The 24686-nt window shown below is 45.5% G+C and overlaps 1 protein-coding gene across 5 annotated transcripts in view; it reads left to right on the forward strand.

Moving 5' to 3' along the window:
- Nucleotides 1-190: 190 nt before the first annotated feature.
- The window catches only part of ZC3H18 (zinc finger CCCH-type containing 18), a 44765-nt gene continuing 20269 nt past the window's right edge, over nt 191-24686 (forward strand). For 2 of the 5 annotated variants that reach the window (XM_026042396.1, XM_026042397.1), the window contains exons 1-9: nt 191-261; nt 6473-7074; nt 9493-9577; nt 12179-12327; nt 12601-12693; nt 13294-13451; nt 14982-15014; nt 16605-16731; nt 17822-18120. In XM_026042396.1, coding sequence (XP_025898181.1) covers nt 6487-7074; nt 9493-9577; nt 12179-12327; nt 12601-12693; nt 13294-13451; nt 14982-15014; nt 16605-16731; nt 17822-18120 — 1532 coding nt within the window. In that variant the 5' untranslated portion in view covers nt 191-261; nt 6473-6486. The remainder of the gene's footprint in view (nt 262-6472; nt 7075-9492; nt 9578-12178; nt 12328-12600; nt 12694-13293; nt 13452-14981; nt 15015-16604; nt 16732-17821; nt 18121-24686) is intronic. The other 3 variants (XM_026042398.1, XM_026042399.1, XM_026042400.1) reach the window with 3 other exon arrangements.

Below are 24686 nucleotides of genomic sequence, written 5' to 3' on the forward strand. Positions count from 1 at the left end.
CAGCCTGAGTGGGGATGGGGATTGGGCATCCAGGTGCCTGGGGAAAGGGGGAGGCTCCAGGTTGTGGGATACTTGGGGGGGTTGAATGGGGCAGCCCCTTGTTGGGATGGGGCACAGGGAAGGGGGCCGTGTGGGGGGCAGCCTGGCCCCAGGGGGGTAGGAGAACTGACCGTCCCCCTCCCCACGCAGCTGGGAGCAGGGAGAGCTCCAGGAGCCTCGTCCCGGGGCCGCAGCACGAGGAGCCTGGAGGAGCCCCCTGAGGTAAGGGAGCCCTTTGGGTGCCTCCTGTCAGGGGCTCCTGGCCAGCAGCGCCATCGCCACAGCACGGGGGGCGCTGGGGGGACAGTCTGCGCCCCCAAACCCAGCCCCTTGTTGGGGCTGCAGCGGCTGTGAAGCGCCCGTCGCTCTTGCAGGTGCTACAAAACGCAGCTCTGCAGGTGGTTTAAATCCTCTGAGTCCTGGACTGTGCTGCCTCTTCCTCGGGGCTGCCATTTGGGGCTGCACACTTGCACTTTTTCCTTTTCCTATAGCTCTCCTTTTCTAACAACAGTTAACAGTGCTGTTTTGGCCACAGAGCATCGCCAAGGTGTGAATTCCTTCTCCTGATCTTCTTAAGGTTTGCCTAGATTAAGGAAAGAGGTCAAGGTCCCTTCCCAATCAAGCAACCTCTTTGCAAGCCATCTCCACTGTTCTGAGCTAAATTCCAAGGGTGCTTCCTCATGCATCCTACAGAAAACAAGAAGAATTGTACTTTTTTTTTTGTCATGGGACTGAGGCTCCAATAATTCAAAACTAGCTTTTATTAGTGTAGAGCTGAAGGAAGAGTGATGCACATCCCAGGAACTGAAAAATTCATTGCACTGCGAAAGCAAATGTCAGCACCTTACAGCTGCTTGGATTTTGCTCTTAAAATAAAATCTGCCTGACACAAAGTAGTGCCCAGCACTACTGTGGTGTTTGGTGTTAGCATTCTGGATCAGAGGTCCATAACTCTAATATAAACAAACTTGCTGAAAGTGGCTGTCACCAAGTCATTCTCTTGAATTAGCACTGAAAGGCAGCTTAGTTTTCTGCATGAAAAGCTTTCTTGACAGCTGCTGCGTAATTGAAGTTTGCTGTGCATCTTCAAAGGCAGTGCTTCTCTGAGGGTGTCAGCTGGGTCTGTTTTATTGTAATTAACCCTGTTAACAATCCCAGTTTCATTCAGAACAAAGACTCGGGTGCTCTGCTTTTGTCCTACACCTCTTTTTGGTTTTGCTCCTTTTCTAGATCCTGATGTGTTTTAGTTCCTCCTCCTCCCGTCGTTGCTGCTCTTCCACGTTTCCCTTGTTGTGATTGACTTAGGCCACACTCTCAAACTCCTTTCACTTCTGCATTTCTCTTTTGGCACCTCGTTAATTGTAAGTGCTTTGATCTTCCATCGAACCACGCCGCGCTCGAATAGCCGCTTTGGAAAGTGCTGCTATTTCCCTGCTTTGTTCCTGGTGTCTGTTCCAGAGCCCTGAGCTCTCTGCTCCGGGGTTTATGGCATTTGGCTCTTGCCATCCCGCTGAATTTGTAGGATTTCATGGCTGAAGCCAACAGCTCTGTGAAGCTCCAGCTTTCTGTAGTGAACTTGGTGCTTTCCAGCTGCCAGAGGCACTGGAGCTATTGGAGACCTTGGTTTCCACGCTGCTACTCCAAGGTATATCTTTTGTTTGTGTGGAAAAAGCCTTTTGGGGGCACCACAGCAGCTCAGTCTTGGAGGGAGGAATCTAGTAAATGGAAATGTTGCCTACCAAGGTTATTTTTCCTTGGTGTCTGCATTTCAAATCCCACCTTAACTGACAGCTTCATTCTATAGTTGGCGTGATAGGTTAGAGCAAAGCTGCCTTCTCGGGTTAGGTGGCAGCAAACTCATCCTTTCAGTAGCAGTTCCAGTTAATCTGCTGCCAAAAGCCTCTCTTCAGCGAGTCAATTAGACATAGACAAAGCTTAACTTTGTTGACTTAATTAGAGACATTGCCTAAACTTTTAATGAGTTCTAATTGACAGCAGCGTGGCACAGAGGAAGAGGCAACAGACCTAGAGCATCCAGCCAGTCATAGGCACTGGCAAGAGCCACAGATGAAGAGGGCAAGTCGGTGAAACCCTGCCCTGACCCGGAGCAGCACGTGAGGTGCCTGCGTGCTCAGGGTCTAAAACTGAACCAAAACTGCTTCCAGAGCTGATTCCTTCAGTGCTGTTCATTTAACAGCGAGTGTAGCCAGGGCTTGATCTTCAAAAGAGACTTGAAGCTAAGAATTCCAGCCCTTGAGTTGTCCACATAAGATTAGAAATACCAGGAGCAGTATTTAAAATGTATCCTTGGATTACCTAGCAGTATTTGAGATGAATTTTAAAAAGCAACTTAGCATTTTATGTTTATTTTTTTTTACTGCATTAGTTTTGTGATGAGGCTTTTTGGGCTTACTACTATATTTTCAATTGAAATAAATCCTTTATATCATTTAACTTTGGCAGAAGCATATTATAGTGTGGCTGAAGCTGATTAATTAAAGTTTGCCTAAGGTATAGTCAGCATAAAGCACCGTTTTAACACCCTGTAAGGGGCCCTTTGCCAGAAGTTCGTGTGTGCATAAGGAATGAAGCAATGGACAACCGGAAAAAAAGGCTACTTAGTGACTGTATTTTTTCATTTGTGCTTTCATTTAACTGCCTAATGCAGCGAGCACTGGCAGGGACATGGCAAGACAGCAGAGCCTGCACGGGGGCAGAAGGAGCAACTGAGAGTCCTGCTCAATCTGAGGGGCAGCAAGTGCAGCCCAAATCACACTTGGTACCTGAGAGGGTGGTAAGCTGAGCTGCCAGATCCCTGTTTTTCCACTGGGAAAACACAAACTACTTTTAAGCTTGATGAGACATACAAGTGCATTTAGACACCGAGACACAGTATGAGCTGCAAGCACTAGTGCATTTGCTCCAAAGCCTCTCAAGGAAAGGGCTGCTGCAACTTGTTTAGCTTGGCAGGACAGGTGTTCTGTAAACCTCATCCGAAACATTTTGCTGACCTACTCTAACTTCACCTGTTGCAGGCACAGGAAAATTTACCATTTGTCACATTCTGAACAATTGCAGTGAGTTTTATAACAATAGGAGTCAAGCAACTTTGATCAAGTTGATTTTGCTTGAACGCTATATAACTTTGAAGATTCTTTTGAAACCACTGCTAGTGAGAATTATTATTATATAATTGGTTAAGTGTGCCTGAAATGGGCAAGTTGCATACTCTTTATTTGTAAATTAGTAGTTATTTTGTTTTTACAACTGGTTTTGAAAATAAATTAGTAAGAAATTGGCTTGGCTTTATAGCACGCAACTTCTAAGCTTGCACTGAGCTTTTATGCTGAAGGACAAAACCTGCTCTGCTATTTAACTCCCTTTTACTCAATTCCAAATACTTCCATGTACCTTTTTTCTTAGCTTCTTTTAGTATTCATTTGTGAAGTAGGGTGGAAAGCAAAAATTCTTGTGGGATTTCAGATATTTGGGATTAATAGTGTTTTTCAGATGATTCTGAGGAAAAGCTTGAGTGTTAAAGTTAGAAGCTAGATTTGCTGTCTTGGAAAGATCAGAATCCACAAGGAAGCTCTAGTGACTCTAGCAAGTGGTCAGGCATTTCATAAAGTTGTTAGTATGTTAGAAAACATAGGGACTTTTTGTAAGTAATATAATTTATGCCAGTAATGAGGCATTCTCCTGTTTCCGATGGACATTCCTGTTGGATGTAAGCTTGTCCTTGTGGTATTAGACCTTCCCCACTCACTTTCTCCATGGGCTCCTGGCCTACATCAGGCTGCACAGAACTAAGGAGTACCTGGAGAACATCACCCCCTTCATCTCTCCCATTACAGGAGTTATCGCTTTGATAATGAATTAATGAGAGCCTAGGCAAACTTAGGATCTCTGCTGAAGAAGTGTCTAGCCCTTGTGTCATTAGTATGATAGTTTTCTTTAAATTTTAATTTCCCTTTTTCTTGCTTCTGATTTCACTTTTGCACGTGATGTGCCTGCTTTAATAACTTTAACAGCTGTCAATGGAGGCGAATGTTTTATACTTAATCAGCTGGTGATGAAAATTCATTTATATTCATTTTTCCCCATCCCTTTCAAGGGCATTCTGTCAGATGCTGAAAGGGATCTAGTTTACTTAAAAGCTCTTGCTTTTGTGCTGCTTATTTATATGAAATTGGAAGACAAATTTCCTGACCACATCTGTATTTGACAGTTCCTATATTTTGACTGGCCTCTTAAGGCTGACCTTTCAGATGTAATATGCGAAGTTGTCGAACATGCGCCCAAAGTGCAGCTTCTCAGGCACTTAATTAAAACTGCTGTCATCAAATTGTGCAATTTGTGTAGTTGTGCCTATTTGTGTAGGCATTTCTGGACTCAGCATCAACTTTTATGCGTTTTTATAAGAAAATATTTGGTTTCAGGTTACATCCCTTTTAACTGCCTAGAGCTGCTATCACCAAGAGACAACTACCATCTTCTTAACTTCTCCACAATATTTACAACTCTGGTTGCAGAGCAGCTTGCTCAAATGTGCTAAGAAAGCAAAAGTAGCCACTAATAAGTGCAAAACGTGGCCCTTCTCATGCTGCGGCCTCTGAGACTTCTTTATATCCTCCTCACACCTATTAATGAGCTAATATTTGTGCAGTTTTGAAGCAGAGCAGAATTGTTGGGTACCAGTGTTTATATGTACTTGTACTGCTCCTAGGGATGCTTATTTTTTCTTCTTGGAAATATCCATAGCTCCTTGTCTGCAAAGTGGCTGCAGGATAACAAACAGCATCTCCTTTAGTCACTTCCCTCTTGAGAAGCCACTGCAAATCTTAACTTCTCGTGTCTTTGCTGTAGCCAAAGCAAGAGATGTTATTGCAGCAATGACGGCAGAGCTGGCAAAGTGCAAGACATAAATACACCAGTCCCGGCAAGTTCAGTATCCATGCTGCTCATCTGCTGAATAAAATTGTAATGCCCTCCTGATACCCAGTGATTGCTTTTAATGTGTACAAGACGTGTTGCGTGTTCCCTAGGCTTGCTCTCCTCTCAGATTTCAGTGCTGAGATGCCCAATTCTGCGATTACCAAAATATTTTGGGTTTCAAAGTCTGAAGATTTGTATTTACTTTGCTAGTATTTACCTTGCACAGCAACCTGTTTGAATGCTGGGACTCGGTGTGCTTCCTGCCTGGTTGTTATTGCTGTTTTTGTGCTAAATGTCAACTTTTTTTCTTCAATTATGTAGAACCAACTAGAGAAGCACAGCAGAGAAAAATGAGGGAGTTTGGTCAAGAAAAGCTTAAATTGTGCCGAGTTGGCTAGTACTAATAACTGTTATTTAACAAAAGGTTTCAGGATGTGTTCAGAAGCCATCAGTGTCTTGTAGGATTTCTTCTTCAAAGGCCTTATTAGGCAGTGAAAATCTGGCAATTTTTGCTTTTTTGTTATATTGTTGCACCAGTAGTAAATGAATTTGTGGGGAAATGAGCTAGGAGTGGCAGAAGTTCAACGTGATACATCCTTAGGTGGAGAAATGCTCTTGACTTGTGATCCTGGGGCTTTTTAGCAATAAATGCACTTTAAGTCTTGGCTTGCTCTTCTCTTAGCTTTCCGCCTGTATCTGATGCCTGCCCAGGCTTGTTACTGTTCAAAACCTTTGTTTGTTTTTTCCCCCTCTTTGTTGTTATTATTTTCCTCTTTTTTATTTCTTTGTTAAGGAGGAGGGCCTACATATTCAACTAGTAAGTTTAACCCTTTGTAAAGGTACGCTCTTGAGAGAAGCAGCTGCTTCTGCTTAACTCTTCCCCTAACGCAATACAGAGAGCTGCAGGTTGTGCTTTCCTGCCTTAAACACCCTTCACAGCCCCGGGCTCTTTGAGGCAGCCAAATGCTCCCGGCCTCCGCAGAGGGGAGCGAGGAAGGAGCCACTGCAGCAACTTGGTTCTAGGGCTAGGGACGGGGTGCAGCACTAGACCACAGCCAGAGGGCAAGTGTTTTTAATTGCCAGCAGCCTTTGTCTACATGTGAAGCCACAGTCGTGCTATCAGGAGACGCATCTCTTGGATCGGACAGCCCTGCTGTAAATCTTTTTCTTCTTTGAAGTAAAATAATTAATGTATGACTCCCTGTATTTTGTATTTTTTTATGTGAAGGGTGTTTTGTATCTTTGTTTATGAAGGGTAGCACACTTTTATCTCTGCTGGCATAGTTTTGGAATATATTCTTTAACCAGTTTAAACTCTGTATTTTCTTCTTGATAATACTGTGATGCTGTGGTTTACTGCAATAAAATATTCTCGTGAATTCAGGCAACTTTTTCTTCCTTCAGAGAGAAAATGCAAGCATACAGATCCTGTAACATGAAGTGAGTCTTTTGTACTTGCTTGTTGCCTCTAACAGTTGTGTTTTCCACCCCCTTGCAGACTATCGGGTACTGATGGATGTTTCCGACAGCCCTGAGCGTTTAAACCCCTGCTCTCCTGATGAGGACCAGCAGCTTTCCGACGACGAAATCCTGAAGGAGAGTGGTTTGGATCGGGACCTTGATGGAGCCGGGCAAGGCAGCGTCCTGGGAGAGGAGGAGGAGGAGGCAGCCAGGGGACTGAGTCAGGGGGAAGAGGAGAACCGCTCGGATGAAGAGGAGCGCCTAAGTGAAGGCAAGTCTCAGGACTCTGACAACAACGAGCGGCGCAGGGAGCTGAAGAGCCCTCCACCACGCAAGGGAGAGGAGGAAGACGGGGCAAATGACCTTGGGGATGAAGCATCCTCTGTCACTCGGGAGCTAGATGAGCATGAATTGGACTATGATGAGGAAGTTCCTGAGGAGCCCAGTGCTGCTGCTGTAGAGGAGGATACTGAGAAAGCTGGAGGCGAGGATGATGAGGAAGAGGAGAAAGCAGAAGAAGCCCCTGAAGAGGAGAAAAAATCTAGCGGTAAAAGTGATGACGAGAAGGATGGCCAGGATGCCCTCAAGGAGAAGAAGAAAGAAGACGACGATGGAGAAATCGATGATGGGGAAATTGATGTGAGTAGGACATCACCCAAGGTGGGCAGAGTTCTGCAGGGAGAGATCTTCTGTCCTGCCCTTTTGTTTGAGAACTGTTTGGTGCTTAGACTGCCATGCCTTTATTTTCTCTCCTGTAAAATATCTACTCCCACTGTGTAAGTAAGGCACCTTGTGAAGGTAAGACCATGTTATATACCAAATAATACCGGTTAAGGCATCTGTTGCCACATACAGTAGAAAACTTCTCTGTCAAACATTGTCAGAACAGTCACAAATAAACCATGTGCCCACCCAGTATGAAAGGGCTCTAGTTCTGAAAATCTGCCCTGGCTCTCAAAGGGCTTTTGGATGATGCTGACAGCAAATTCAAAAAATGGACCATGCCATTACCATGGGCCTTCTTAAAGTTTCTTTTCAGTTTAGCTTGGGAGGCTGGTGCTGCAGCGTGGCTACAATATTGGAGGTGTCAAGAAGAGTATGAGGGAAAACCCATGAGCTTAAATTCTGTGGGCTGCTCTAGCAGCATCTGGGAGCATGGGGAGGGCATCTTTCGTCTTCATGCCAACTCTGGCAAGCAATCTATTTAAACACTATCTTTGAAATGTTTCGTGTATTTGTGATTTGATTAGAAAAAGGAATTTTTGCAGGCTGTAGGAGATTCCTGGAAGTTTAGAAATAAATTTCTGAAGTTCTAACTCAATGCCTAGTTCTTGATTAAAATATGCATGCTTTCCTTTAGAGGCTAAGGCGTTCTTAGGAGCACTCCTCTCAAAACACGAGATGAATCTGTACTTTGATTTTCATACATTAACTCATAACAGGGCTCCCAGCTGCCTGATTCCAAGGAGACCTCACAGAAATGAATGCTTTTTCTTTTGTTCAAGTATACAGCATTTGCAAAGACTTCACACAGTTCTTCTGAAAGAAGCTGAGTTGAGCAGGTTCTGCCATTCACGTTTCACTGAATGCCAGATCCAGCTTTTTGGGAAGCTATTCTCCACCTTTTATTCTGCTTTCAGACTTCTATCTTTATTACAAAGGGGAAGCATGAGTGCAAAACTTAATTTGAATATATGTGTAGTCTTTAAAGTGAGTTCTTGTTCAGGAGAGCCCTCCTTGTTTTGCCCTCAAAGGAATGCACGAGAGGAGGTTGTTAACCCATGTATCTCTATTTTTTTTTTGTTTATCCAAAGCCAAGTGATGACTTTTCCGCCTTTCCAGCTGCTGAATTGATGAAAGCACATAAAACATCATCTCTTCTGTGTGTAGACAACTGCTTTCATTGCCCCAGGGATGTTATGATTGCTGAGCAGAGGGAAGATCTTCACCAAATGTGCTCAGTTCAGATGTGTTTCCTATGCTGAGAATGTTTGAACTTCTGTGGGAGTGAAATGGAGACAGACCAAGGGAGAGCTCAGGTGTCTTTTAGGAAAAGGAAAACAGATTTCCCTGAGAGTGTCGGGTACCTTGGACCTCCCCATTCACGTGCACCTTTCTCTTCAGCATCGTCACCTCTTTCCGATTGCTCTTGACTTTTCCGACAGGGATTAATGAGGCCAATGGAAGTTTTTCCCTCGATCAAAAGCAAAGGCTTTTGAACTCTACAGGTTCAGTTGCTTTCTTCTGGAGATGGTTTCATAAACATGATTCAGTGCTCATCTCCTGTGGTTCTTCATCTTTGAAGCAACCTCCATCTTCCACAATTTCTATCTGTGGATGCTGTGTTTCATGACACTTAATGGCAGTGGAGGGTTTTGCTACAGAATCGTAGCTCATATCTTATATTCTCATATAAGAATATGGATTCTTAGCTTATATATGGAGCTAGGGAATAAAAAGGAAGATGTCAAATTGTTGCTACAGGGGACTGGAAGACTTTCTTCCTGAAAAGCTTGATGTGAGATTGTCACTTAATGCCTTGGGGAGGTATCATATAGTTAGTTATTGCAATAGAAATGGTCCTTTGGCTTTTCTTCTACAGGTGCATGATGTCTGTCTTGTATTATTGGGTTAAATACCTACACGCTGGGGCACTGCTGTATATTTTAAATTAACTAACAGAGGGAACTGGTTTGGGTGTTAGGGTATGAGTGCTGAGCTGGGGACAGTCCCAGTTTAGAGGCCCTGATTCATGGTAGAGTCACCCTGCGTCAGCTGAGCCTTTAAACACATATTCAGTCAAATGATGTCCAAGATGTCTCAGAGGTTTTGTGGTCGTTTTTGAAGCACTGAAATGTCTGTTTCTTCTTGTTTGTAGCTGTACGTTGCAAAGAAAAAAAAAATGCTGTGGAGTGTTTATCACAGCTTTATATCTCATTTTTCTTGTGTTTTGCTCCAGGGTGTATTTTCAGTGACTGATATTTGACCGTATTGTGAAATGTCAAGTTGCTGCAAAAAATGTACCACTAGAAATGTCAGCTTCTCTGTCTGTTCCAGGATGATGACTTGGAAGAAGGAGAAGTTAAAGATCCCAACGATAGAAAAGTGAGGCCACGTCCCACCTGTCGGTTCTTTATGAAAGGTAAAGACGTGCTGTGTTGCTGGGAACACACTAAATATGCTGTACATTTTCTGGTGCAGTTGTGCACCTGTTGAGCTGCTGCCTACACAATAAACGTTGCCCCAGGCATCCTCACGCACCTTCCTGTTCCTTGGTGGCCAGGGGCTGAATTTACATCGAGCTGTCATTCCAGTTTGGATAAAAATGCTTTAGCTTTGGTGATCCCAGTAGAAGGAAGCGGGACAACTCGATGGTGTTTTTTGAAACAACACAGCCTGGTCTGATTTAAGTCAGTTGTTGCTTCAAGCAGTTCTCAAGTGATATCTCACAGAAAATAATGGCAAATACTCATCATTTCTTATCAAGCTTGTATCTTGTCCAAACATAATGGATACTTGCAATCCCGTATTCAGCTTACTTCCCCAAAAGAGTATTGAGAGACATTGGCTGATGTATTTTTAGTTGAAAAGGATGCTGGAAATACTGTACATGGACAATATTTCCTACAAGAAATATTTCTGTGACGTTGTTGACTCCTCCTGAGCTGCTGCAGCTCCCACAGATGGGTTTTAAATGCTTCTTTTGAGCTGATTTTTGCTTTGGCTGCATAACGGGGTCAGATGTTGGCAATTCCCAGTGCAGGCAGTTTCCTGAGCAATCCAGAAGCCCCAGTGTGGCATTTGGAGCCTTTGGACCTGACAAGTGAGGAGTGGTAGTGGCCGCTCCTCCACTGGACAGAGGAGACGGTCAGATTGTTTTGTCATTTAAAGAGAGACTTTTTCTTCAGCCTCAAAGATTGCTGCGTACTGTATCAGATTATGCATTTTTGAACTCTAACACAGCTGTCTTCAAATAACTTTTTTTAATCTGAAGAGAGCAGGTTTTATAAAGCTTTTCATATTTAAACAGACCATAATTTGTTGCTCTTCCTTCAGCTTCGCTTTATTTAGTTTGCTTACTTTGTTTTCTTTACAATTGCCCTTGAAACAAATTTGTTAACATCTGAATTTAACAGAAGGGTGGAGAACAGGGTGGAGTCTCGTGTCCCTTGCGTCAGCGCCGCGTGCAAGGTAGGGAACCAGCTGGGGGTTTCCAGAGCCGTGACTGTCCAACACAGCTCCCCTGCCTTCCTGAACCTCTTCCGGCATCAAATTTTCTGCTGAGATATGAGCTTGGTCTAGTGGGGATGGAACAGGGAAGTGCCTCTGCAGGTAGGCTTGTTTGTTCCTTAAGTCTTAGCATGAGTGACAGCTCTGTGCTGCAAGGAAATATGTGTCTGAGTCAGAGTTCAAGCTGGAGCCTTTCTTGTGGTGGTCGTTTCTGAGTTTGGGGTTATTCGGGTGATGTTGGCACCAGTTCTGGCTTGCTCCTTGAAGGCTTCACTGATACCAGGGAGTTCAAATGTTGCTCATGTTGGGCCTTGAAGGTGCTCAAGTTTTTGCTTCTTGGCATGAGGAATGTGTCACGTGCCTGCACGTGTCCAGCCTCAGGAATGACTCCTTAGAGAAGCCTTCCAGTGAAATACCTTGGCGTGTGTGCAAGGTCTTGTCAGGGTAGTTGTTCTTGCTGACATCTCAACAACAGGAGTAAGTGTTTGTGTAGGTGTCTGTGCTCCTCTTCCACATCTCTCCTGGCAAGTGTTCAGCGAGTCACTCAGGATGTCAGTCATCCCCGTAAAGGGATTTGCTTTCATTATATTTGACAGCGCAAAAGTACCTAGTGTTACCCCAGGTTGGGAATACCAGCTTAAGGGTAACCTGGGCTGTCAAGGAGCATTTCTAGAGACTGAGGGCTCCTCTCTCCGGGTGCAGTGCAAATTTTTGACAAGCTGCCCTCTGGGGCTCGCTCCTTGGGTGACGGGGATGTCAGCTGCTCCACTGCGCCTCAAATCAACGGGTTAATGTACAGAATTAGCAGTGACTTTGCAATGCCAAACCTGTGATTCTTGATGTTGCGTGAATTGCCAGAAGAAAAAGTGGAGTTTGGTTTTAAGGCAAACTGGATCAAGTTGGGAGCTAAACGTGGACCCTGGTGTCATCCCACGGCTTCAGGGCTGATCACTTGAGCAAGTCAGATCAACTGAGCAGCTCCTGTCCCTTTCCCTCCGTGATGAGGTCTCCTTCCCTGCTTTGTGCTGGCGAGTGCACAAAGGCAGCTGAAGAACTTTGATGTATTTCCTGCCTCGCCACAGAGCTCTGTCCTTTGAATGTGTTTCTTTCTTTGCTCTCAGGTTATATTTATTTCTTTCTATGAATTTATTCCTTTCTGTAAAGCTCCTAACTTTAGAAGCGCTTCTGTTAATAAGACTTGAGGAACTCATTGGTTTATAACTGTGTCATGGTGCGTGTGTGTCCCTCCCTTCTCCTGACAATAGGAAGATCCTTATATGCTCATTCATCTGTGACTGCATCTGTTGAATTTGTCCCATCTGGAAAGGTGGGAGGTGGAAAATGTCTTTCCGTGTATATGGAAGTATGTGATTCTGGAAGAAGCTGGGGAGAAGGAAGTTTGGGTGTGTGAAAACAGCATTAGGTCTTGATGGGTTTTATTAAATGGTCATGGGGCAAACCTGCAGCAGTGTTTGGGCACACGGAGCTCTAATGGAGGTGTGTTTTTCCACAGGTCACTGTACTTGGGGAATGAACTGCCGATTTATTCACCCTGGCGTGAACGACAAAGGAAACTACTCGTTGATCTCCAAACCCGAGCCCTTCTCCCCTAACGGCGCCCCCCCCATGGGCCCCCATCCGCTGATGCCAGCCAACCCCTGGGTACGCACGTGCTGGGGGGGTTTCTGTGGCTTCGGGGTGTAGCTTTTGCCTCCTGCCCTCGCAGAAGGGAAGGCTGTATTTGAGCTGGGGTCTTAGCAAGAATCAATACATCCAGGGATATATATTTTTGTTTAAGATCTTGAAGTTGGTGGTAGAAGGGAGTAATTTTCCCCATGTCCCTTAGTTTATATCCTTCTGATAATTCCTTAAGGTTTACAAAGTCCATGTTTGCTCCTTAAGAACTTCTTCCTTTTTTCTTTAACCTCCTAACAGGGAGGACCAGTGGTTGATGAAATCTTACCTCCACCCCCTCCAGACCCTCCAACAGAAAGTGCCTGGGAGAGAGGTCTCCGCCATGCTAAAGAGGTGAATAAGCTGACTTTCCTCCAAAATCCACTGTTTCACTGGGAGGCGGATGCTAGTAAAATTTATACTGGAGCATGTAATGTTCCGCTTTTTATAGGGAGCTTCTTTTCTTTTTTGCTTTATTCCCTGTTAACCTTCTAACTGCTGCTTGTTGTATACCAGAGCTGCTCTACAGTGAGGAGGAGCTGGCATCCAGTGAAGGGGGAGTGGGTTTCTTCTCAGTATGATCCAGAGAGACGTTGGATCTGATCCCTGAGCAGTTCAGGAATGTTGAAATCAAGTCAAGTGAAGGAAACTGTTTCTATGCTAGTGCAGTTTCCCTCATTGAGAGCCACTTTCTTTAGCACCTGTGGTATCCATGTCTTTGATCAGAAAACAGGATATACGTGTCTGAAGGTTTTATTACCTGTCTGCTATTCATTTGATGGACAAGTGAATTTTGCCTTCTACGTCAAGAAAATTCCAGCATCCTGCAGAGAGAGACGCTATAGTTGAAGAGCTGGTTTGTCCCAAATGAAAACTTTTAAATATTCTAGTGTTTATTCTCTGTATCTCAGAAATGTTCCCTTTTTACAATGTTTTTATTTCATGTTGTGGCAGGTATTAAAAAAGGCAACTATGAGAAAAGAACAAGAGCCTGACTTTGAGGAGAAGAGATTCACTGTGACTATTGGGGAAGACGAGCGTGAATTTGACAAAGAAAATGAGTTTTTCCGTGACTGGAATTACCGCATCACCAGAGATGTCAGAGATCCAGCGTAAGATACAGCTTTGTTCTTGCTGGGTGGAATAGATGGGTGGGAAATAAATGCAGCAAGGCAGCCTTCAGCTGACACTCCTGCAGATCTGAGGTTCAACCATCCCAGAACGTGGCACCAACTTCTGTTACAATGACCTGTACTGATAAGAACTTCACCTGCCTCCCCACTCACTCCACTTTAACACTATCTTTCTTTACAATCGTCTTTATACATTACCACCCTCGACATCCTTAGCATATGGGTCTCTCAGGGACACAAAATAGCTGTGCACTCCCTTCCTCATAGCAACTTGTTATTCTCTTTCTTTTTTTTTTTACCCCATTCTTGTTTTTAATCCGTAATAGTTTTAGAATACCAAACAAAGCTTTGGAGCAGGCTCAACATCCGAGAGCTTCAGAGCAGCAGTAATACTGTTGAACTACTACTAGGTAACATTTGGAATAGTTGGTATAACAAACAACTCTACCAATCCCTGGTAACCCATTCAATAAGACGCTCTTCAGGAAGCAAATCCTTTAGTTGCCAGGACACAGCTTATGCAAGCTCAGACTTCTAAAACTTGAGAGTTTAGTTGGTTGCTGAAGTGCTCAAGTACCCTTCAGTCATGGCTGAGAGCAGATAGAGAGATAGAAGCAGGTGCAGGGATGCAGTGGTGTGAACTGACAGGTTTATTTAGAAGTTTTAAAATTAAAAATTGCAATGGAAGAGCAATTTTTAAAAGGGAGATGTGTACCCTATGGGAAGGTAGGGAAATTCCTATTTTCGTCTTGTATATGCAACCTCTATTCTTACTCATTTACAGATTATGGAAATATTCCCATTTATATCCAGAGAAAATGTTGGCAAGGCTTTAGTGCTATCTGTGTTGAGTGATGAATTACCAAAAAAAAAAAAAAAAAAAAAAAAGAGTAGGTTGAGCTCTGGTTCAATAGGCTTTGATTTGTCCTGGAGTGAAGTGCGATTCCTTTCCCTTCTTCTATAAAAAGAAGCTATGTGCTCAGTTTGGAGACTCATAACAAAAGGGTTCCAAGATGATTGTTTTCTTATGAACAGATCTGCATCTTGGCCTTGCATTTCTCATGAGACATCTTTCGTTTGCACCGGGGTCTATCACTGATGCTCCATAGGTTAACTGTTAAAAATTAAGGATGCTTTAATTTTACGTGGAAAACTTGCATCTTAAATCTGTGTTCTAGTTGTTTCATGCCACTACTTAATTGATATAAGGACTGTTTTATGTTGTGTGTAGCTAGTGTCAAAGAGAGGTAATCATGGATTTTTTAAAATCAAGAACCTCTGTGTGTAACCAGACTGTGGCATAAAATATTAATTCTATGTAAAGAGAAAAGTTAGAAAATTGCTGCTTTTTTAAACTCTAGAAAATTTGGGGGTTGCCTCAAGCTCACTGGCTGCACAGCACTCGTGCTTCACATGGGATGTTAATGAATTGCTTGCAGGACTGTCTTGTGCCCTGTGTAGATGCCTAAATAGTTCATGAATTCCTTTTTCTTTTTTGAAAAACTATAGGGAGGTGGACATCAAAGAAAACATTAACTATGGGTAAGCAGGTCTTTGATTCCAGTACTGTTGCAACTGTAAGAAAATATTCCCTTTCCTTGTTTTCCATTGCACTTAGAACTTCCTAGGCCACAGAAAACTGTTCCCTCAGGTGTGCTTGGCAGTTCATTAATGGAATAGATGCGTTTAATTTTGGATGATACCAATTCTTAACCTAAGGATTTAAGAACTGAATTATCCATGGTTTTCTAAACGCATAGTGATGCTTGTTGAAATGAATCAAACATGTGCAAGTGTTATAGGAAGGGCTTGGGAAGTTTTGAATTTGAGGCTGGGTCAAAAAGTGAAGAGCTTCCTTTATGGTGCAGCTTGAGATTTTTTCTTGCTTTCTGAACACCTGATGTCATCCTTGACTGTTATCTAGTTGACATCAGGAAATTTGCTGCTGAATTAAGCATCAGTATTCAAGATTTCCTGGTATTCTTCCCCTTGACTTATCATTTGAAACAGAAAAAAAGGGAAATTTAAGACCATTTAAAAGCACTGGAAGAAATATAGGTAGCAGCTTGACTTGCAGGGCAGCGCTTGCATCGTTGCTTGTGTGAGCTTATTTGGCAGTTCTTTAATGGTAAAACAAGTTAGAATCTGATTAAAGGTAATCTAGAATTAGAAAGCACTTGCTTTTGCTCTTAGTTCTGCCACTGACTCCCCTGTGGTCCTGGAAGTTTCTTGCTTTCTGTACCCACCTCCCCACCTTTGCAATGGATCTGATATTTTCAGTCTCCCAGGCAGGGACTGGATATTGTTGAGTATGTGCATTAAAAGCCTAGAATAATGTTAATAGAAGTCATTAAATGGAGAAGGTGCTGTAGACTGAAGGAGGGTGGTTTGGGATCCTTTTCCTCACAAAAGCAATTGCAGTTTTGCAGCTGAGCGGGGTGTGTTGTGCCCAACCCTCGCAAGGCCCTTCGTACGCTGGAGGGCCAGCAGTTGTTTTCCACTGGAGAACATCAGCTGCAAACAGTTTTGATTTCCTTGCACGGAGCAATTTCACATGGAGAGCACGGTAGTCCAAGCCAGCCTCCAAAACGCAGCTTCTGTCAGTGGAAAGCTCAGCAAAAGCTTGTTTCCAGGCAAGTCATAATCACAGCACACCCCCGTGTCTGGCAGAGCAGTAGGAGAGATCAGCATCTGTTCCACTCGTGATGTTCCTCCCTTAGAGGGTGCCTGAGGTTAGCAGCGTGAGCCCGGACAGAAAATACCCTTCTCAATCCTTCTCAATCAATGGGGCAAAACGTCTTCCCTGCTCCCTTGGCTACTTTGGAAGCAGCTGCAAAAAGCAATTGGTGGGGCTGCATTTTGACCACCTTGACTTGAGGGCTGAATTGGTTGGTAGTGTTCTTTTTGGTGATTATCAGGAAAGCTTTGTGCTTTTGCCTGATAAGCATCATTTTAAAATGACTGTTCCTGTGTGGGATATGTAGCAAGTAGCACCTTGAATGGTCCTACTCCATTTAACATGTTTTTTCTTGTCAGTACACAGTGACTAAAACCTGACCTAGAATGTGTAGTATTTCTGTACAATGATAAGGTGATATTTCCCTTTCTAACCTGCACTGTTTTTCATTGTAGGCTTGATCCTTATGCAGATCCCTATTATGACTATGAAATAGAACGGTTCTGGCGAGGTGGGCAGTATGAGAATTTCAGGGTCCAGTATACAGACCCAGATCCATATCGTAACTACAGAGTAAGTAAGGTAATACCCCTTCCACTCTTCTCCTGTGAACTTTCCTCCAGGTACTGCCGGAGCGTGCCCTATTTCCATTATAGCTGTTGAAACAGGATGTGTTTCTTGTATGTTCAGGATTCTTTATCTTTGAAACAGTAAAATCCTGAGTTATGGAATTTCTATGCAGAACATGCTGTAGGTGCATGGTCCCTCTCTGTGTGCTTGGGGTTTTTTTGGCCCAGAGCAAATACAACTGGGCAGCTCTTCCTTCCCAAGCCATGCTTGGGAATGCTGGACAGGGAAGCAGTTTCCATGAAGTGACCTGTCTGAAGGATGGGTTACTTGAAGGTTATGGGGACAGACAGAAGGGCTTGGATTTGGCCAGGTGTGTTTGTGCACAGGAGTGGGCTCCAGGGTGACTCCGTCACTGGTGGGATTGCACGTTAGCTGCTTTGAGTCAGGTAAGGGAAATATGGGGCCATTTGCTGCCATCTGGGGTACAGGCAGGTGATATTGCCCTGCTGTAAGGTTTAGTGCTCAGGGAAAAATAAGGCTGTTAACCCTTTCCCTCCCCTTCCTTCATCCTTGCTGCAAACTGTTGTGCCTTGGTAGTAATAGCAAAAAGATTCCTGCTCAGGGGAGGCTCATTGGTGGTATTTGACATACCCTGAATAAAAAGTGGCCTTCCTTTTGCTGCTAGAACTTACTGTTTTACACAAGCGGTGCATAAACAGGAGCCTGCCCTCACTCTGGGTATGTGAGAGGCACCATCATTTCTCTCATGTTGCTGATTTGCAAAGCTAATTAGCTTGTTATAAATAAGATTAGCAATGTGAGTAAATACTTGTAAGCATAACTGCATATTTCTTGAGTGGGAATAATAAGCCAATTCAGACCTTGATTGTTGGCTTTGAAAATTGTAGCTGTGATAAATCTGATGTAGTATTTTGTTCCTCTCTACTCTGCCTGGTCAGGAAACACCCGTGGCCACCACATTCCGGTCTCTCCTCCATGCTTTGCTGCAGGGAGGGAAAGCTTCTGCAATTGCTTCTAGTCTTCTATTCAAAACCGTGTTGTCTTTTTTGTTAACATGTTGAATTCTTGCTTTTCTTTAAAGGAAAGAGAGCGAGAACGGGAAAGGGAAAGAGAGAACAGACAACGAGAGCGGGAACGAGAAAGGGAGCGAGAACGAGAGCGGGAGCGGCGCCAGAGAGAGCGAGAGCGGGAACGGGAGCGGGAGCGGGACAAGGAGCGGCAGCGGAGGAAAGAAGAGTGGGAACGCGAGAGGGAACGAGTGAAGAGAGATGAAAAAGACAGGCTGCACAGGGACCGGGACCGAGACCGGGAGCGGGACCGAGACCGGGAGCGCGAGAAGGAGAAGGAGAAACCAAAGCCCCGGTCTCCCTTGCTACCAAGGTAAGCGTTTGCGTGAATTCAGGCTTGAAGGGTGGCTTGATGTTGGTTTTGCTGGGAATAACCATCCAGGTTGACTCTAGTGGAGATCCCTGTTGTCCCTAAGCCTTGGTTAGTGCAGTAGTTTCTAGAGTAGCTTCAACTGAGCCTTGGTGGCCACTAAGCGGAGCTAAAACGCCAGGTAAGAACCAAGCAAACTCGTGGCTTGGCTGAGCGGAGAGCTTGATCCTATGGCCTGTAGATACCGAGAGCTTCAGCTTGGCCCCTGTTCTGTTGAGGGCTCACTGGATCCCCAGCACTGAAGTAGTGCTGCAGGTCTTGGTGGCTGCCTGTGTGGCCTTGAGAAATGTCACTTGGCAAGAACCAAGGCTGGCATGGGAGCTTGCTGATCAAAACTGTCTGGAGCTGTGTTAAATAGGGAGAAAAATACAGAGTTAGAAAAGATAGGTTTTATGCCTTGAGGTGAGTCTGCTAAACATTAAGGTTGAGTTTTAGTGTGGAGCGAAGGGTCTTTTGTCCCCGATTGTCAGACTTTCTTCAGTTGTTCTGGAAATTATGTTTGTGACCCGTATGAAAGAGAAAATTGAAGGGGGCAGACTAAAAGTCTGGGAATTTCCGAAGTGGATCGTGGAGTCTGTCAATTAAGTACAGGAACTCATCAGTGCCTTATATACTCAGTGCTTATATAATGCATTATATAAATATCAGAGCTGAACGGGGAACTTTTCTTATGGGAGGTTCTAACATTGCAACATCTCTTGGTTCAGAATCAGGAGAAAAGTATCCACGTTTCCTGCTGAAAGACATCTCCAGGAAAACCGATGAGCAGTGCCAGGATCTTGGAAACCAATAACAGATGCAGCCTCCCAAAGGAGCGCTGAGGAAAGCGTGGGCACGCAGGCAGAGAAGCTGCATTTCCCAAGACGTAGTGGAGCTTCTCCTGGCCGAATATCTGTTTTGCTCCTCGGGCTCTGGAGGTGCCTGAAATGTTAGTGCAGGAAAGAGAGTGTTTTAGGGAGAAAGAGGGCTAAGGAGGCAGAGGAGTAGATGCCACATGGAAATGTTTGGTTCCAGGTGGAAGCAGGGATCACCCTTGAATGCCAGCCAGAATTTGTATTTGTTTTACTAGGTGGAAATCCAACTTTTGATGATGACTTTTTTTCCAAAAAGAAGTTTAAATTTCAGCATTTCAACTCTTTCGCTGCAGCAGAAGTATCAACATAGCCAGAGTAATCCAGAGCACTACCTTTAATTAAAATCTTCACTTGCAAACGTAATTTGCGCAGCTTAATTAGCACGGTTAGCTGTTAATTGTGCTCTTGTTAGGTTAATAACGGAGGCAACCTTGCTGTCCAGAATCATGAGAGGATGATGATAGTGTCATCAGCTGATGGCACCGCTGGCAGCTCGTCATTAGAGGCAGCAGGATGGAGGCTGCTGCCTCCTTCAGCCCTCGTGCTGGCTTGTGGCAGGGCTTCGTGCTCAAGCTCTTGCTGCTGCCCCAGCTTTGCTGGGTGGGAGCAGTTGCTTTATGGATCTGAAATCCATCTCAGCTCTTACATGGGTCTGTGTGAGGCAGCGGCAGCCCCTCAGTGGGGAGATGGGGTTTCCAGAGGCTTTTCTCGGTGTGGTCATTGGTGACCTCATATCTGGGAACACTGGCTCCCTGCTTCCCTCTCGTGCTTCCTCCTTCCCGGTGGCCACGCTCAGGTGAGCTGTGGGCTGCCTCTTTAACAAGCTTCCCAAGCCTTGCTACAACAAGAATACTCGTTGAGACACTTTTCTGCCCTTTGCTTTATTTCTGCTGTTCTTTGTAGAATTAACTAGTAACAAATCTGCTGTGGGCGACGACCTGAGCCTGTTGTAATGTGCGACGTGGTGATGGGTGAAGCAGAAGGCTGGAGAGCAAGTGGGGCTTCTTTGGGCTTCATTGGGCTGGAAGAAGGATAACGGCAATGGGAAACTTTAAATTCTCAAAAATCCTAGCTCAGCACCTACATATGTAGTATCTCTTCCAGAAATGTGGAGTTAATGGGAATATAGATTGATAATCCCCCGAAGTCCTGCTGTAAGACAGCACTCCAGGTGTTCCTCGTTAGCCTTAAGTTCCAACTGTTGAAAGACATGTCAAAATGAACACATCTGCCTCAACAGCAGTGCGCAGAGGTGCATTCAGAGGAAACACAATTGCAAAATTAGAAGAAAAAAGAAGCTTTTTAAAAGTGAAAGCACAATTTAGGAAGGAAAATGCTTCCTTTTCCCTTGGGAGAGGCCTGGTGTCACGAGCAGCTTGTGACGGAGCCATCTCGCCTTTTCTCCACATCCCTGCGTGCCAGGCAGGCTCCCGAGCCCTGGCATCTCCTTCGGCATCTTGATATCCTGGGAATGGAGCCGTTTCCCGAGTTTGCCGAGTGAGTAAAGCAGCCGCGATCGCGGCGCACTTCCCTGATAGCGCGCGCGGAAGCGGAGCCTATTTATAGCCTCCGTGCTTTCCCTAACCGCTCCATCCCGGCTTTTGGCAAGGGCGGCCTTTCCGGGCGCCGGTGGCTGCCCGTTAGCATTCCTCCTGGGACGCTTCCCGTGGAGCCCTGCTCCTCTTACTCACCAGCGCGAAGAGGTTGGAACGCTGCTCCCTGGAGATTATGCAACGGGTGAGGTATTAGGGAACGTCGCCAAAGGCAGGTCGAGGACAACTGCTGCTCCGTGGAGGTGCCTGTCTGGCCTTCAACAGAGGAGTTGGCTCCCGTAAAGCAGCAGAACGGAGCACACTGACAAAGCGAGGGGCAGCTTGCAAGGGATGAAAGAGAATCTGAAAAGCAGAGAGCTGGGAGCACGGAAGCCAGTTCCCCTTCGCTTGCATGGAAGCAGGAGACGTTAGTCTGGTCTCCGAAGGGCAGCGGAGTAGTTAGGGCTGGAAGAGGAGAACACGACTTCCTTGCATCAGTGCTGGTCAAACGTGAGAATTATAAATTAGCAATAAACAGTGTTAACCTTTGCAAAGTGTTTCTCCTTGAACCCTTCCAGAGAAGAAGCTGCTGCTGTTTGGAGTCTTTTCTAGGTCTCCAATCATTACATGGGGATTGGATATTTTTGAAGGAACATGCAGTTCTTGCTTTAGACTGTTATTTTTTCTCAAGCTTAAGATGAGCAGTTAAAGTAAGTGTATAATCTGAGATTGCAATGCCGGTAAGACTGTTCCTCCTCCTCCTCCTTCCCCAGGCATCGAACACTTGAACAAGCCAGGACACTTTATCATCAGGTAGAGGGATAACTTGGCGGGCTGGCCCCATGTTCCCCATCTCCAGAACGAGTTCTGCTGCCCCAGGCTGTGACTGTTTTTGCTGAGTGCAGAACTTCTGCTTTATATCCCTATCTTATCAGCGTAGTCTGCTGTTGTGCAAAGCAGTTCAGGGATAAAGAAGCTGCATGGAGCACTTTATTTCAGGAGAATTATGGCAGTGCAAGATGTCCTAACGTGAGCACTTGACAGAGCTGTAAAGCTGCTGGCCCTCAGTGGTGAGTGAAGGCCCTGCATGCAGAAATAGTAATATGTGTTAATCCCCTATGTTGCATAGGGTCTTATTCTGTCATCATCCAAGTGAATCTGACTGTTTCAGAAGTGCATTGAGCAACTCAGTCGTGTGTGACTTGTTAGTATTTGGGTTACTGAAGCACTTGGGAACATCAGTATGAAACAAGACCTATCAGCTGTGGTGGGAGCCGTGATGTCCCTGCCCAGCTGGCTGGAGTAGCACCAGAACATTGTTGACCCAGTGAGAATGGAGAGGAAGCAGCAAGATGCCATGGGCTGGAGACCATGGTCAGCATGAACTTGCCTTAAAATTCAACCCAGTGTCAGAAAGGGTGTCCGTTTTGTAACAATCTCTCATAAAATCAAAACTCTCCAGGAAAGGAGTGCTTCTCCCAAGCTCACGCTGAGATTGATGCAGCCCTTCATTATGAGTTGCTGTGTGTGGCTGCAGACCCTGTGGGGAAAGATCAAGCAGTCCCTCTGCAGAGCTCGCTCGTGCGCTGCCTTTTCCAGCGAGCTGGAGTTGCCTTTAAATAAGGTGTGTTAATGAGCAGGGTGTCTTGGCGCTTCACGTCAATAGCTGCAGGTTAGCCAGGGTTTGCAAGTTAGAAAGTGTTAGAATGGAGTTGGTCTGGGAAAGGAGTGGCAAAAAATAAAGCAATGCAAATGGAGTGATTCATGGTTTTGTGTGTGCGTGATCACAGACTGACTGAACTCGTTTTTTTTTCCCAAAGAATTTGTATTCTGAATGCTCCTGGTCACCGTTGTCTGTCTTAGTGGATTCGGGTGCCCCCCGTGCCACTGGCCATGCCTGTTCCTGACCCTTTGAGATCTCTTAGGAGTGACAAAGCTGTGTGAGAGCAGCGGCTGTGCAAAGACAGGGAGATATTCTAGTGGGTTTAAAGTAGCGTTTTGTCCTTACAGGGGTGATGTGGATTTGCTCCCCTTTCAGTTTCTCCTGTGAAAACCTTGGCCATTCCCTACTGAAGCCTTCATTCCCTCCCATTTGAGCAGACAGGGTAGGAAGGGGGATGCCCTTCCCGGTTTCCATTCACACGTCCTCTTAACGGAACGCAGGAACAATCTGAGCTAGCCTTGAACAAGCCATGAAATGCTCCGGAGGGGAAAGACTGGTCTTGTAAGCCCAGCTTTGCTTCCCAGGTGCCTACGTCCTCACTGGACGGCTCTTCAAAGTGCTGCGAGCTCCGAGGAGGGAGGAAGCAGCCCCGGGCCGTTGGGTTTCCCACGCGGAAGGGAGCACGATGAGCTCCAGTTTGCAGCGGCACCTGAGCTCCTCCTGGTTGCAGCACTCCTGAGCCTTCTCCGCTCTCTCGGAGGACCTTTTCCCTCTCCCCTGCCCCGGGGATGTGCTCTGTGCTGCCACGCAGCTCTTCAGCGTCGTACGCAAGCGCCCTTCCTTGGAGCGCTGCGGTTAAGGCGTTATTAGAACTTGTTTACATCTCCATCTTCTGCAGCGCAGCTTCCAGCCTAAGCGGTGGAACCTGGTTAGACAACTTGGCTTTTATTTGTTCTCCCACTTGGTTGGGGAAGTTAGCTGCGAGGCCGAGTAAGATATCTCTGGAAAGAACATCTTTTACAAGAAGTTTTGCTACGTTCTCATAGCGCATTTCTTAGGCTGGCGTTTTTGTTCATCTGCAGGGTTTCTGAGATGCTCTCTCCAGTTGCACAGTAAGAAGGAAAGGGTTTTCTAAACATAAATAACGATCAAGGAGGGTGGCGGATGACTCACATGCGAACGTCAAGGAATGCATTTTTCTGTAGTGTTTCAGAGTCAGGGTTACTAGAAAGAATCCATACACTGGATTTTATTGAAGCATGGAAAAGAGCGGGGCAGAACCGTCGCACGCTGCTGCTTGGCATCAGAGAGGCCTCTCACGGCGCTAAAGGCTCAGCCCTTAGGGGAGATCACATCCCAGATACGTTTATCTGGCCGCTGTGATGATTTCATGCTGGAGATGCAGATTCTATCTCCACTATTTAATTTTGAAGCCTCTCCCCATCCGGCTTTGAAGAAATCTTTTTAAAGTGTCTGATAACCGCTTGGGGTTGAAACGTCTTGAGAAAAGCAGCTCCTTTGCTACTATTTCGCCATGATCAATGGCAGCGTTGTAAATACTACAATATTTACAGTAGTAATAGTACAAATTACAATATAAAGCAATAGTATCAGCACTAGCTTGAAGGCTGGGAGATTCCCACAGTGGATTTGGGAATCTCACAGTCTTTCCGAGACCCCCAAACCCTGGGGAACTCGAGTGCTCTGAGACCCAAAGCCTGGCAGCTTTGGGCACACTGCTCGAGTTTATATTGCAAAAAAAAAGAAGAAAAATGTGCAGGCCCTTAACAACCATTTGGCACATCCTTCCAAACATTCCTCGAGTTCACTTCCCCTGGAAAATTCCACTGGCCTTGGAGGAAAACTTGTGCCGGTGACGCAAAGTTTTCTTTTCCCGCAAGAAGCGAGCAGCCCTGAATAACAGATGGACTTTCCTCTTTCCAAAGATGGAGCAGGAGCTGCCGACCAAAACAGGAGCCCTGGAGCCAGGCTGACGTCACCGGTTACGGCCCCGATAAGATTTGCGTTACCTGTGGTAGCCGTGTCCCACGGAGAGGGGGAAGGAAGGAAGGAAGCACTTTCCCTGGGAAGCCTATTTTCCGCCCAAGATTAGAAATGCTTCAGGGTCATTTGCATGAGGAGGAAAACTTGGGCCATGAGGCTAGACTTTCCCCTCGGAAACGTCGTGCGGTGACGTGCTCGGGATCCGCTCCGGTTGGGAGCCGCCGCGTAGGGAGCTGGGAACCGGCTGACCTGCGCTGTGGTTTGCCTCGCCAGCTCTCGTTACCTTTGTTCCTCCTTTCGTTGCCAAAGCCAGCACCAGCCTCAGCTCTCCGCTTGATTGCTGCAATTAAATTGCAGCCAAGTAGGCATTAATGTGTTCATTCAGCAAAATGAAGCTTTTGGTTATTTTAAGTTGAAAATGAGCTTCGGAAATAGCTACACTCTGCCCTGGATGAC

Source organism: Nothoprocta perdicaria, unplaced genomic scaffold (genome assembly GCF_003342845.1).
Source record: "Nothoprocta perdicaria isolate Ctin4 unplaced genomic scaffold, notPer1 scaffold_30, whole genome shotgun sequence".
In the NCBI taxonomy this organism is placed as follows: Eukaryota; Metazoa; Chordata; class Aves; order Tinamiformes; family Tinamidae; genus Nothoprocta; species Nothoprocta perdicaria.